General features: G+C 41.6%; 1 protein-coding gene across 6 annotated transcripts in view; it reads right to left on the reverse strand.

Annotated features, from left to right (window-relative positions):
* CARD14 (caspase recruitment domain family member 14) overlaps window positions 1-15,303 on the reverse strand; it is an 86,799-nt gene that overhangs the window by 12,852 nt on the left and 58,644 nt on the right. For all 6 annotated transcript variants that reach the window (XM_069952255.1, XM_069952256.1, XM_069952257.1 and 3 more), the window contains 6 exons: window positions 12,003-12,100; window positions 10,556-10,635; window positions 10,077-10,125; window positions 9,550-9,736; window positions 7,273-7,399; window positions 4,473-4,710 (listed from right to left, as the gene is read on the reverse strand). In XM_069952255.1, the coding sequence (XP_069808356.1) occupies window positions 4,473-4,710; window positions 7,273-7,399; window positions 9,550-9,736; window positions 10,077-10,125; window positions 10,556-10,635; window positions 12,003-12,100 (779 nt within the window). The remainder of the gene's footprint in view (window positions 1-4,472; window positions 4,711-7,272; window positions 7,400-9,549; window positions 9,737-10,076; window positions 10,126-10,555; window positions 10,636-12,002; window positions 12,101-15,303) is intronic.

Here is a 15,303-nt window from a genome sequence, read left to right on the forward strand (position 1 = left end):
CTCTGACCTCTGTTCTCTGAGTTCCTGCAGAGGTCAGGGGTTATCAGAGCGAATTGTCTTCTGTATTAACCCTTTTCTGTATTAACCCTTTTAGGGTTAAGCAAAAGGTAGTTTGCTCCTGCACCTATGTATATAACCATAGGATTCTGCCTCTGGCCGCAACAGAAATTTTTTTTGGCCACATCACAGAGTGTATATATATATATATATATTTATATATATATATATATATATATATATATATATATATATATATATATATATATATATATATACTCACCGGCCACTTTATTAGATACACCTGTCCAACTGCACTTTACCACTTAATTTCTAATCAGCCAATCACATGGCGGCAACTCAGTGCATTTAGGCATGTAGACATGGTCAAGACAATCTCCTGCAGTTCAAAACGAGCATCAGTATGGGGAAGAAAGGTGATCTGAGTGCCTTTGAACGTGGCATGGTTGTTGGTGCCAGAAGGGCTGGTCTGAGTATTTCAGAAACTGCTGATCTATTGGGATTTTCACGCACAACCATCTCTAGGGTTTACAGAGAATGGTCCGAAAATGAAAAAAGATCCAGTGAGCGGCAGTTCTGTGAGCGGAAATGCCTTGTTAATGCAAGAGGAGGTCAGAGGAGAATGGGCAGACTGGTTTGAGCTGATAGAAAGGCAACAGTGACTCAAATAGCCAACCGTTACAACAAAGGTAGGCAGAAGAGCATCTCTGAACGCACAGTACGGCCAACTTTGAGGCAGATGGGCTACAGCAGCAGAAGACCACACCGGGTGCCACTCCGCTCAGCTAAGAACAGGAAACTGAGGCTACAATTTGCACAAGCTCATCGAAATTGGACAGTAGAAGATTGGAAAAACGTTGCCTGGTCTGATGAGTCTCGATTTCTGCTTGAACATGACAATGAGTTCACTGTACTCAAATGGCCTCCACAGTCACCAGACCTCAATCCAATAAAGCATCTTTGGGATGTGGTGGAACGGGAGATTCACATCATGGATGTGCAGCCGACAAATCTGCAGCAACTGTGTGATGCCATCATGTCAATATGGACCAAAATCTCTGAGGAATGCTTCCAGCACCTTGTTGAATCTATGCCATGAAGAATTGAGGCAGTTCTGAAGGCAAAAGGCTGTCCAACCCATTACTAGCATGGTGTACCTAATAAAGTGGCCGGTGAGTGTGTATATATATTATATATATATATATATATATATACACTCATGGACATGGTCAGCAACAATACTCAGGTAGGCTGTGGCGTTGCAACGATGCTCAATTGGTACCAAGGGGCCCAAAGAGTGGCAAGAAATTATTCCCCACACCATGACACCACCACCACCAGCCTGAACCGTTGATACAAGGCAGGATGGATCCATGCTTTCATGTTGTTGACGCCAAATTCTGACCCTACCATCCGAATGTCGCAGCAGAAATCAACACTCATCAGACCAGGCAACGTTTTTCCAATCTTCTACTGTCCATTTTCGATGAGCTTGTGCAAATTGTAGCCTCAGTTTCCTGTTCTTAGCTGAAAGGAGTGGCACCCGGTGTGGTCTTCTGCTGCTGTAGCCCATCTGCCTCAAAGTTGGCCGTACTGTGCGTTCAGAGATGCTCTTCTGCCTACCTTGGTTGTAACGGTTGGCTATTTGAGTCACTGTTGCCTTTCTATCAGCTCAAACCAGTCTGCCCATTCTCCTCTGACCTCTGGCATCAACAAGGCATTTCCGCCCACAGAACTGCCGCTCACTGGATGTTTTTTCTTTTTCGGACCATTCTCTGTAAACCCTAGAGATGGTTGTGCGTGAAAATCCCAATAGATCAGCAGTTTCTGAAATACTCAGACCAGCCCTTCTGGCACCAACAACCATGCCACGTTCAAAGGCACTCAAATCACCTTTCTTCCCCATACTGATGCTCGGTTTGAACTGCAGGAGATTGTCTTGACCATGTCTACATGCCTAAATGCACTGAGTTGCCGCCATGTGATTGGCTGATTAGAAATTAAGTGGTAACGTGCAGTTGGACAGGTGTACCTAATAAAGTGGCCAGTGAGTGTATATATATATATATATATATATATATATATATATATATATATATATATATATAATATATATATATATATATATATATATATATATATATATATAATTAGTTTGTAGGGGAGGGGGGCCCCATACAGTTTTTTGCTATGGGGCCCCATGAATACGCCCCTGAAGCCATTTGTGCTACTAGATGCTGTGTGTCAAACAACATTTGACAATCTTGGGAGGTACATCAAATATGAGCAGGGGGCAGGAGCTCGCTTTGTCAAAAACCTTCTTCCCATGTAAACCAGGAGGAAACAAACCATCTTATACGTCAAACCACAGTCTCCTCGAAAAGGAAGAGTCGCCAAGACTTATCAGTACAGAGTAGGGGCAGTAGGGCACTAGCAGGTTGGTTGGAGAGAGGTCTAAGGGCACATTTCAATGTGTAATAGAGCCAGCGATCAACTGACGAATAAGCAAATGGTTATTCATTGGTTGATCACATCACCTGAAATGTGGCCTGCTCTGCGCCATCCTCGAACCTTGTCTCAGGCTCTTTAAAGTGAATGTACCACTAAAACTATTTACTACTTATATCAGTGATGGCTAACCTTGACACTCCAGCTGTTGTAAAACTACAATTCTCATGATACCTGGGCAGCCAAAGCCTTATCTTGTTGTTGTTTAGGCATGATGGGAATTGTGGTTTTGCAACAGCCGGAGTGTCAAGGTTAGCCATCACTGACATATACTAATTAAGATTTCCATATGACCTGATTAGCATCACCGCCCACCGCCACAGTGCTGTTCATTCCTCCTATCGCCGGCTGTTTCCTGAGATCTCCTCTAGTTTGTACTTATGCAAATTTTTGGTTTAGTTCAATGGATGTGGGGTGGAATGGATGTGGGCCCAGTTCCCCAGTCCTCCCCTCTCCACCTTCAGAATCAAGTCTGTCCCCGGCCTGACGCCTCCAGGGGTAGGAGATATCTGTGCACTGGAGGCGCTCGACCCCAGCCTGACGCCTCTGGTCCACCAAAGCAGACATTTGCATAAGTATAAGTACAGAGATCTCAGGAACTGGTTGGTGATGGAAGGAACTAACGACACTGTTACAATGTGTTTGACGGCACAGATCAGTTTATATGGAAATCTTAATTGAGTAGTTACAGTGGTACATTCACTTTAAACAGTCACAAGATTAGCTCTTCTTCAACACATTGAGGATGCAGCCAGTGTTCATTTTTGCATTTTCCTTTTTTCCTCCTCTCCTTTTAAAAGCCATAACATCTATAAAGCCACGTGAGGGCTTGTCTTTTGCAGGAAAAGACAAGCCAGGCTAACCCTGTGCTCTAAAGTGCTCTGTGAGGTCATATGGACTAGGTTGCCAGGGACCCAGGTTACATCTGCATAGTACTGAGATTGAGCAATGACAATGGTCAGAAGGATGCAAACTAACACAGCCACCAGAGTGGGGAAATCTGTTCATTCAACAGGGTCAGTAACAGGAGGGCTAACACGAACAAAATTACCAGGCAGGAGAATAACCAAACAACCATCCAAACAGTCTGATACAGAATCCGCAGACTGGAAGAAGTTACTGGACACACAATCCTATAAGTCAGAAGCCAGAAGATCCACTTTTTATAATAGAATGCTGAGTATACAGAGAGTAAATATAGAGATCACAGACGGGCACCTGTCAAATAGCCAGCCTCCCACCACCATTGACCGCTAAGACTGAACTCTGATTGGCAGTGCTAATTAGTCAACTAGCCTTCCCCAAAATTAGGCTGGGGCCATGGCAATAGGGGAATGGCAGCTCACAGCGCTGTAGCACTGAACCCAATGGCAGGTGACATGAGACAGGAGACATGCACGATGGGAGCACTGCAAGTAAAGAGGTCACAAGAAACACAAGAGGTATAAGAATGACAAAAGCAAATGGTTTATGAAATGCATGAAAAATTTAGTGGAATTCCTCTCAAAGAGGTTGCCCACTTTATAGTAAAATTGCTGTCCTTTCCTGCTCTATGGTGATTCTGTCCACCATGGAGGAGCATGTGACTGGGGGCGGGGCATGGTCACATGCTCCTCCACTATAAAGTGGCCAACCCCTTTAAGAAATAACAGGCATTGCTGAAATATAGCTCTGTCATCCTCTGTTTCTCTGCAGGCCTGTTTGTATTAGAAATGTGTAAATAATATAGCTATTAACTATGATAATCATCAAACTGCTGTAAAGTAGAATTGTCTTAGTTGCCCCTAGCAACCAATCAGATTCCACCCTTAATTTTTCAAAGAATGTTCCCCATAGTGTTTATCATCATTATTAATAAGCACAGTCCTTATATTAATGTTAAACTATTATGTCAAAATGGCAAATAATAAATTCTTAGTATCAAGCAAGAAACTGTACATGCTTACTGTCGATAGTTGGGAATAATCCCTGATTCTCCATCCTTCAAAGTGTAAGCATTAACTCTTTGTGCAAACCACTGACAGCGATTCTTGTACATAGTATCTGTGATATGTAAAATGTCCCCACATTTTACTTGCAGGCTTCCTTCAACACGCGCAGGCATTGAAAGGTTTACACGGACATAAAAAGAATCACCAGAGGTTAATAGGCCACTATTTATGTCCTTCAATAGCTTTCGATAATCTAAAAGAAGAAAAAAAAAAGTTACCCAAGACATATCCTTTGAATCCTTTGAAAGTTGTGAGGTAAGGTCTACATGGATTGAACCTTTTTCCTAGCACATTCAACAGGGGCTGAGATCTGGGGAACAATAAACCATGTTAAACATTTTACCATGTTTCTCAAATCAGTCCTTAACAATTTTTCGCCAGGGCACTAGCCCACTGAAGAAGATCCCAGCCACTAGGAAATGCAATTGCTGTGAAAAAGCTTGATCTGCACTTATTTTAGGCAGATGATACCAATGGGGGGTCTCCTTTTGAGATACAACCTTTTGCTGTATTTTTATTTTTTACCTGATGTCAGAGTACCCCTTTATTATGCGTTAGCAGTTTGATTGCAAAATTGAAAAGGAAAATAACATTATAAAAATCCCTTTTAACTAGTAGGCTTTAATAAAAGTCTATACACATTAGATATCTGATGGCTAAATGCTTATTTAGTCAACAGCTGTGTCTCCACATACTGTATACATGCACATTTGACCATGCATAATTGTGTTTTCAAGGGGAAAAGGGATTAACTACCAGATTCCCTAGGTGGTGTCTTATCCCCTTGACAATAAAAGAATCAATGAGATTAAATCTACCTACTTTACCCTAGAGGAAGAGTCGGGAAGCCTCATACACATTAAGGCCCTATTACATGAAGCAATTATCGTCAGTTACGGACAATAATCACTTTGTGTAGTAGAAGACAACGATTAGCCGACATGCACGTCTTTTAACAGGCTGAAACACAAACTATTAGCCTGCAATAGGAGCGGCGTCAGCAGACAGCTGCTATCTGCAATAGGCTGCCCGGACGATTTAAAGGGGTTATCCAGCGCTACAAAAAAATTGCCACTTTTGCCCCGCTCTTGTCTCCAGGTAAGGTGTGGTTTGCAATTAAGCTCCATTTACTTCAATGGAACTGAGTTTCAAACCCCACCCAATAAGGAAACAAGAGTGGGGGAAAAGTAACCATGTTTTTGTAGCGCTGGATAACCCCTTTAATGAATGCCCAGGCAGACCCCCGCAGCTCCCTGCACCCCCGCTCTTAGCTGCTGACGGTCAGCGCATGAAATAGCACTTGCATTAAGCGGGCAATGAGGAGCAAGCAAGCGCTGACCTGCTCCTCTGAATCGCCCCGTGTAATAGAGGATTTAGATGGTTGATCTGATGAAATTGACAGGTTTAGGTGACATTTATCTTATGGCTATGGCCAGCTTGATATGGTTGTAATGATAGGATAGCAGCTCAATAGCAGCTAGTGGCACCTGTGAATCTTAGTAGTATTGTTATAAGGATTTATATAGATGGCTAAATTCCTATACTTTTTACTTTGGAAAATGTTTTAGTCTTCCAAAATAAAATGAAATACTACAGTATATCTCTAAAAAATATCATGTTCTCCACTATGTTTCTAGCCTTAGGCCATGTTCATACAATGTATATTTTGTATGTAAAGTACGGCCGTTGTTGCCGATTGCAACAACGGCCGTAATTAATACGAAAATATATGTTACCTGGCCTCTATGGAATCCTGGCCGGAGTGTATACATATAGTCCAACAAGAAAGAAAAAAAAAAGAAAAAAGTGATGGCACTGCCTGGCTCTCCACTAGATGGCACTATCTCAGGCTGGGTCCGGTATGTGGTGGTGCTCAATCCGAAATAAACATGCTGTATGAACAATGAATAAAGGATAAAAGGAGGCACTCACCAGCAGTGTATTCAGACCATCCAGCTTTTATTGCTGTGCGCAGGGGGAGCGGGGGAGACAAGGTGGGTGACCGCAGTTTCGCGGCTTAGTGCCGTTGTGTATACATATAGTATACGTTCCGTCCGGGATCACTCGCGGCGCCATAGAAAACTGACATGTCAATTTTCTGTGGCCGCTATTCAGTGAACCCTGTCAGTGTACACTATGGCTCCGGCCGCTCGCTCCATAGTCTGCGGCACTAAAGATCATCCGGCCAGCACTGCAGTACCGGCCAGGATGATCATTTCAGAGACTGGCCGTTCCGTGACCCAGCCAGGTCACGGAATGGCCGGTCTCTTACAGTGTGTGAACATAGCCTTATGTAGGAAATGTCCAGCTAAGCTTTGTGCAGTAAACCTCTCTGGTGTCATGCACATGGCAGATTCTCATCAGCGCTGTATTATTGGGATGTAGACACTCCATGTGCTCTATGGTGCCTCAGTTCAGCTCTGTTTAATGAGGTTGTTCTCCTCTAGAAGCAATACAGTATCAACAGTAACTTGCAATCTTTAAAGCCTCGCAAACGTGATTGACCCTCAGGCACCGCATATGTCATTATAGGTTTCTTCTAGAAACATCATTTTAAGGTGCAAATCTGTAAATTGGGAAAAATAGATGCACTGATCTTTTATCATGCTTATGGATAACAATAATATCAAAAAATAAACACAGTTTTTACTATGTCTATTTTCAAATACTGTAATATGTTAATACTATCTGCACTAAAAGTCAAAATGTTAAGTAGCATTTAATGTCAATGTCATTTCAAGTTGTATTTCCTTACCATCCATGTTGCATCGGACAGAAAGGCCACAGAAACCATTCACCCTATTAAGGGTACAGTGGGCATCTTCAAAGGTCATTCCTTCTAGGTCTACTTTATCAGCAGGATTCATTACATCAAAGAGTACCTGTAATTTTAAAGAATACTGATTATGGGTGCGTTCACACGTACCAGATCCGAAGCAGATCTGCAGCAGATTTGATGGTGCAGATTTGATGCTGTGTTCAGATATTTAGATCAAATCTGCTGCGATACAGTACATGTGAAGTGAATGGCGGCCATTCACTCAATTTCAACAGTATGTGAACATAGCCTTTCTGTTCTTTTAATACACTCTTGGTTTTGGTAGCAAAATACTGAGCAAAAATACTGTCTGGAAATATAGCCTAAGGCCTCGTTCACACTATGTATTTTTTGATTAAACAACGGCTGTTGTTGCAGGTTTGCTACAACGGACATTGTTTTATCACAGTGGCCAATCGCATTAGCCCCTATGGAATCCTAGCCGCAGTGTATACACACTGTATACACTGCGGCCAAGATTCCATGTGCACAGAAAATTGCCATGTCTATTTTGTGCGGCCACTATATAGTGAACAGCAGCCTCACGTAATAGACACACAATTTAATGTACGGCTCCTGGCTGTACTTTACATTCTGTGCTATGGCTAATTGGAGTGTGGGCACACCGGAATGTGCCCGCATTCCAATTAAGTTAAAGTGATGTTCACCCGCCCGGTAACTCCAGTATTTAAACATCTCAGACAGCGGCCGTTTTACCATGTCTGAACATGGCCTAAAACTGATAACTGATATTTTAGAGGAAAAACATAAGATTTAAATAAGATATTTGGTATATAATGCATATTCTCATTCTTTTTCATTGTCATCTATTCTTCTTTCTCTGGCAGTTTAGATACTAGCCTGACATACTACTTGTTGTTAGGATGGCATCTGAATCTTTAAATGGCAGTAGCTATTTTTTCTTAGTATTTTTATAGACAGCTAGTGAATATCATCTACTTATCGTAAGATTCTGCCAAAGAATAGCTGGCAGTGTGCAATATGGTGTAGGGATCTTCCCGGGGGATGGTGTATTTGGACACCGTTCACAGCAGACTTACTATTGGTAGTGATATTGCAAATAAGGTGGAAGACCAAAGCTTCACCACCTACAACCTGTCAACCTTTGCAAATGCCAATGTGCATCTAAGAAAAAAAAAACTATACGAACCATTTTTATCTGGCTTCAAACTTCACAAAAACAAGCCACAGATGCCCACATAAGAGAATACTGTAGGGATAGACTGCTTCTATATAAGAAGGACATTGCTGCAGAGGAGGGCTACCGGGAGGAGGGTGCAAAGAAGGGCCCACTAAGGGCCCTATTCCACCGGACGATTATCGTTCAGATTATCGTTAAATCGTTCGAATCTAAACGATAATCGTTCGGTTGAAATGCAGTAACGATTAACGACCGAACGAGAAATCGTTGATCGCTTTATAAGACCTGGACCTATTTTTATCGTTGCTCGTTCGCAAAACGTTCGCAAATCGTTCGCATTGAATAAGACATCGTTTGGTCGTTCGCAATAGATACGAACGCAATAGCGAATAAATACGGAAGAAGAAACGATCGCAATTACGATCATAAGTAACGATTATCGTTCCATGGAAATGAGTGAACGTTTTCAGGTCTTTCGCAATAGCGGTCGTTTGAGATCGTTAATCGTTAACGATTATGCTAACGATAATCGTCCGGTGGAATAGGGCCCTAAGAATTGGTGGATTACAGTACCAAGACAGTATCAAGCTTGGGGTTACTTGGTTTCCCTTTCAGAGATGGGACAGCGCCACAGCCAGTGATTAGCTAAGCAGCCAGTGACTTCAGAGACCGGCCCTGAAGTCTCAGCGGCAACGGTGGACAACAGGCAAAAGCTAGGAGAACACCAAGGAGCGTGAATAGGTATGTATAAGATTTATTATTTTACACTTAAGACAAGAGAGGCACGGACATTGCTAATGATGTCTGTGCAGCCCTTGCTGCATGATTATTGAGCCGTGTGATAGGCTCAGTAAGCGAGCGCCGATCAAGCAGATTGGCGCTCACTTACACAAGGCATTGGCCCATGTAATACGCCCATTAGAGGCCATCTAATTGCAATGTACAAATATTTGCATGGACAGTACAGAGATCTTTCTAGTGATCTTTTTATGTCCTTGTTATATATCTGTCATAATGATACCCTTTGTGCCACAGTGAGCAAAATAACATACCGCCATGATCTGGCATCCCGGCATTAGTGACATTTCATTAGCAGCTGATTTTGGGGTGACTTGACGGATAAAGATTCCAGTTTTATTTCCCCCAATTATACTTATTTGTTTTAATAGGTCATCCCCCTGAAAAGCAATTGTTGTCACTCGACTGGTCATTCTCTGGGCGTATCGCCTACGTACAGGGCTGTAATTTAGAGCAGAAAGTAGTGAATACAACATATCCTTAATAATATAAAAATCTATATAATACAATTTAGATGAATTTACAATATTTTTAGTAGCGGAAATAATTTTTCATTAACAGAAAAAGCACCAATAAAGCTTTGGTCACATCTGGGGGCATTTACTATTGTTGCACCCCTGGCGTACGCCTAGGAGAAGACACCGATTTGCCCCTTCTCCCTTGCGTACACCAGCCGTATCCCCAATTGCCCAGTCCTCACAGGGGTAAATCATGGCAGGAGAGGGGGAGATCTTTTTACAGGTCTATAAAATATATTTTTAAAATTGAATTATTTACTAACCTTTCAAAACAACCAAGATCAAAACTTCTCTCACTCATATCCATATGACCTACAAGAAAACATATTGCTTTCAGCACCATTAATAGTTTAAGTAAAATGTTTTATTTATTTATTATTTTTTCATTCATAGCAATGATTTGTGATGTACAGTAAGGCATAGGCCCTGTTCACACGGAGCAAAACTGGCGGAATTCTGGGGGCGTCCGGTGCTGGGGGGAGGGTAGTCCATCTCCCAGTGCTACAAAGCTAATTGCCTCCATAGTAAATACACAAAAACAACTCTGAGGATGAAGGTAAGAGATGAACCTTGTACCTTCATCCTCAGCACCCCGTGCACAAAAGAGACATATCAGCAGGTTAGATTTGTCTAACCTGCTAACAGTTTCCTTTTAAGAACCGTAGGTAACATCCAACGATATATACCTGATTCAGTTAGTACACATGCTATTTATTTTCAGTTTTTAATCTAAGCATTTTACCTTTCTTGTACTCTGCTTCATATTCAAAGTCTGCCTCTGTTCTTCCTGTCTCCAGAAGATCAAGAAGCTCAGTGGAGCAACTGTTAGGAGTGAAAAAAAAGATAGAAAATAAGTAAGCACATTTCTTATTTAATATTTGCATTTACAATTGTAAGTAGTCTGGATATTTGAAAGTTTTACTTACACATAATGGTATAGGTAAGGGCTCATGGGCAAAATTTCATAATGCAAAATTTCAGTTATTTTTGGGTAAAATACTTTGATAGCTAGTGCTTCTAATTATAAAAAAGCTATATAAATTGGGTGTTGCGGTAATTGCACTGACCCATAGAATGCACATAACCTTTTACTGTAACTTGCATGGTGTAGGAAAAAAAAACCTTAAGTTTGCTAAAGCAAATATTTTTTTTCCGTTTCACTGTACATTTTATAGTAAAATAAATATAATTTTAAGTAAAATAAATGTCATAAGAAAGTACAATTAGTCCCTCAAAAAACAAGCCTTGGTATGGCTCTGTATATAGAAAAATATGAAAACTCAAAAGTGAAAGTAAACCCGGATATGAAGGGATTAAAGTGTTAAAGCAGCCAAAAGTCGAGTGCTGCGTGATCATTTGTGAAAGATTATAGAAATAATACAGTTGCTATTATTGTTGTTCTTTCTTTGTACATAATGATATCCCCTTTCCCTGGCATATATTCTGGGCCCTAGTAATTTTTGTTGTTTTTCCATGGTCGCCTCAAAAGCTGAGTAATGTTTTTATTTTTCCATCGACACAACCATGTGAGGGCTTATTTTTTGAGGGACAGGTTATACTTTTTAATGGTATCATTTTGGAATATTTATGTATTTAAAAAATTACGGCTGTATGATCGTGATCATTATTTATGGCTGTCATTATCAAAACACAGCTGTAGTGTTGTGTGAACCTAACCTTTCATTTTTTTTTACCTTTTTGGGGGAGGTGTATTAACAAAATACAGCAATCCTGGTGTTTTTTTAATCTTTTTTTTTTACTAACTTTTTTCTTATCCTACAAGTGGACCTTTACAGTGATCATCACACTACTATAATACATTGCAGTAGTCCTCTAGTGACAGCTGTGCTCTAGGTATTAGGGCGGGTTCACACTACGGAATTCTCGCGGACAATGTCCGCGGAATTCCGTCAGCTGTCCGCCCGCACATCTGGGCGCCTTTCCGCCGGCCCCATAGACATCACTCTATGGGCCGGCGTATTCCGCTATACGCTGAAAGGAGTGTCATGTCACTTCTTTTAGCGGATCACGGAATACGCCGGCCCATAGAATGGTGTCTATGGAGCCGGCGGAAAAGCGCGTGCCCGTGCGGGCAGACAGCTGATGGAATTCTGCGGACATTGTCCGCGAGAATTCCGTAGTGTGAACCCGCCCTTATATCTGATTTTAAGTATGTCGGAGCCAGTTACCTTTTGGAAAAGCCAGAAAGGCAATCATCATGAAGGGAACTGCAAGAAATATGTCCACCATGGTCGCTGCTTGTCTGGCAACCTAGGTCCTGCCAAGACTGAAATTGAATGACAAAAAGATTCAGAGATATTATGACAATTTTCTGTGGCAGACATTGCACTGTGCCTAAAAGAAATATCATATTTAGGCTATGTTCACACTACGTATAGGTCTGGCCGCATATTTTACGCGGCCGGACATATACGTGTGAAACTCAGGCCGGGGATTTACGTAAGTTGCGGCCAGCTACATACAGTCCGCGAACTTACGCCCGTAGTCTACTTAAGCTTCCCGATCGCCGTATGTAGCGATCTGACAGCGGTCTTTTACTTGGATATCTTCGGCTAGCCCCGGACACCCCACAGAACCTTTCGGATCGGCAAATCAAAGTGCAAAAATGAAGAAATCACCACTCCGCACGGGACCGCATGTTACGCTACGGGCGTCAGTTACAGCATTTCCGTCCTGAAACAATGGTCTGGTTCATTTTTTACAGCACCGCATACGATCCGGGCATAGTGTTAACTGTGCAGCCGTAGATCATATACTTTCCATTGTACGCAAACTACGTAAATCTCCCGCCGCTTATTCACCAAACGCGCTACGGCCAGAAACTTACGTAGTGTGAACATAGCCTTAAAGGGAAACTAACAGCAGGTTGGAAGACTCTAACCTGCTTTTACATTCCTATAGGGCCGGAGACCCTGGGGAAAAAGATAGTTTTCTTACCTTCATCCTCCATTTTTGTTCAATCCTGCATTTTATTATTTTGAAAGTTAGAAGGTTCGATGCACTGGGGACAGAACTACAGCCCTAAGCGAACCATTCTTCCCTGCCCTTGGCCTTCTCATTATTATTGCGTTGGTGTTTTGCAATGATGTCACTTCAGTGACCCCTGAATAAATTTTCAGAAGGAGGGGTGGGCCGACAGAGCGGATCAGTGCACGGGGGGCTGTAGTCCCACCCCAAATGCAACAAACCAACAAATTTACATATTAATAAAACAGAGGATTTAATGACATTGGTATTGAGGATAAAGGTAAGAAAACCTTTATTCTCAGTGTCTTCTGCTCAGTGGGAACATAGCAGGTTAGAGTTTTTTTCTGCTGGTAGTTTCCCCTTAAGTGACATGACCACATGGTAATAAGCTACAATATTGATCCATTTGCAGGCAGTGTTTCAATGTTGCAGACACATCACAACACCAGAGCATTTTTGGAGTTCTGGTAAAACTGTAGTTATTAGCAGTAATTTTGGAAAATCATGGCACAACCACAATGGTGCTACACCACATCTGTAATGTCTGAACAGCAATAATTTAATACTTAATGTATCAGTCTCATATGTATATTCATACATTAATACATGGCTGCCTCTACTTAGTCGTGCACTCCACCTATCCCACCCAGTTGGTGTAATAACTTTTGCCGGTATAAGATGGATCTTGCATGCCCAGAGCATTGACGCCATGGAGAGGCCATAGTACAGTGTAGGGTCTGCCCCGATATGAGGCCACCTTATTGTGGTGGGGTGGTTTACACTGTTAGCAAATGGTAACCAAGAGCCTCATTATTTTTGTGGGAATTTTTTTTTAGCAGTTGGGGGAGCTGCTTTTAACTATTTTAATGTCTGTAGTGGGTCTGTATCTTGCCATTGCGGTGATCTGTTGCATTTTTATGTGTTTTTGTGTGTTTGCATTTTCAGCCATAGCAACATGCTCCTGCCTAGTGTGAATGGTGTTCTAAGAGAGCTGACCAAATTTGACTTTTTTCTGTGTTCCAGATAGGGGGAGTGACTGCCTCTACTTGGTCATGCACTCCACCCATCCCACCCAGGTGGTGTAATTACTTTTGCCGGTATAAGATGGATCTTGCATGCCCAGAGCATATGTGTATTACATGCCATGGAGAGGCCATAGTATAGTGTAGAGTCTGCCCCGAGCATGAGGCCACCTTATCATGGTAAAGTGGTTTACACTGTTTGCCAATGGTAACCAAGAGCCTCATTATTTTTGTGAGACTTTTTTTTAGCAATTGGGGGGGCTGCTTTTAACTATTTTCATGTCTGTAGTAGGTCTGTATCCTGCCATTGTGGTTAGCTGTTGCATTTTTCTTTTTTTTTTGTTATTAATATCCAGTACAATATTAAATGGTTCCAAGACGACCATTGTATGTTGAAACCATTGTACTTTAAGACCAAAACTCTATGGAAAACTGGTAATTGGTTCTGAAGCCCCCAAAATATCATCCCAAAATGATAAAATAAATAAAATGTTAAGGGTAATCAGCAGATAACTAATAAGGATAAAGCAAGTCCTTACATATAACAGTCAGAAAGAGTTACTGGAGATTGTAAATTGCTTTCTAGGTAGAGGACTGGAGCATTAAAACAGATGATACAGATGACACAGGGTCCCAGAAATATAAAATAAAATTGCCCTCACCTGGTGCCATAAGAAGCAGCTGATGCTGGCGCAGGTAAAGAGCAGCACAGGACATGTAGGTATACACTGTACTGTAGACAGGTGCTATTCAGTGTGTGCACTTCACTAATACGGGGTTTTACCAGTAAAATGGCCACATTCATTGGTCGATCATCTAGTTTTTCACCTCTGCCACAGATCCTGACTATCTGTAGCATTGTATGTTGAGCCCGGTCTCAAGTTATGATGGTCCAGAAAGGAACATTGTATGTTGAAAATATTGTATCCTGAGGCCATTGTATGTTGAGGGACCACTTAGTGCTCAGGTTACAATATAACTATAACTAACATAACTTGACACCAGACTGAACATACAGAGGCACGGTGTGTAATATAATACATTTCAGGGTCAATGATGTACAATTCAATTAATGGCATATATTATAATGAATTTTGTTCTAGTTTTATCTGGCAATTAGAAGATTAGGGGAATTAGATTATTAGAGGAAGAAATACTTAATCTACATTAATCTACTAATTATTATTATTATTATTAAAGGGAAACCAACAGCAAGTTAGAAGGCTTTCATTTGCAGTTACGTTCTCATAGCATTGAAGATGGCAGAAGACAGCTGAGGTAGTTTTCTTACCTTCATTCTCGGTTCTTTAAACCTTGTTTATTATTATTATGTAAATTAGGCAGTTTGGTGCACTGCTAACAGGACTACAGCCCTCAGTGCACCAATCCACCACGCCAGGCAACCCCTTCTTATGAATAGTCATCTGGCACTCTGCAGTAATAAAGCGGCCGCAGTGGTGTCATTGAGGAGCGCCTTAAT

The sequence above is a fragment of the Dendropsophus ebraccatus genome, chromosome 14, assembly GCF_027789765.1.
Source record: "Dendropsophus ebraccatus isolate aDenEbr1 chromosome 14, aDenEbr1.pat, whole genome shotgun sequence".
NCBI lineage: Eukaryota > Metazoa > Chordata > Amphibia > Anura > Hylidae > Dendropsophus > Dendropsophus ebraccatus.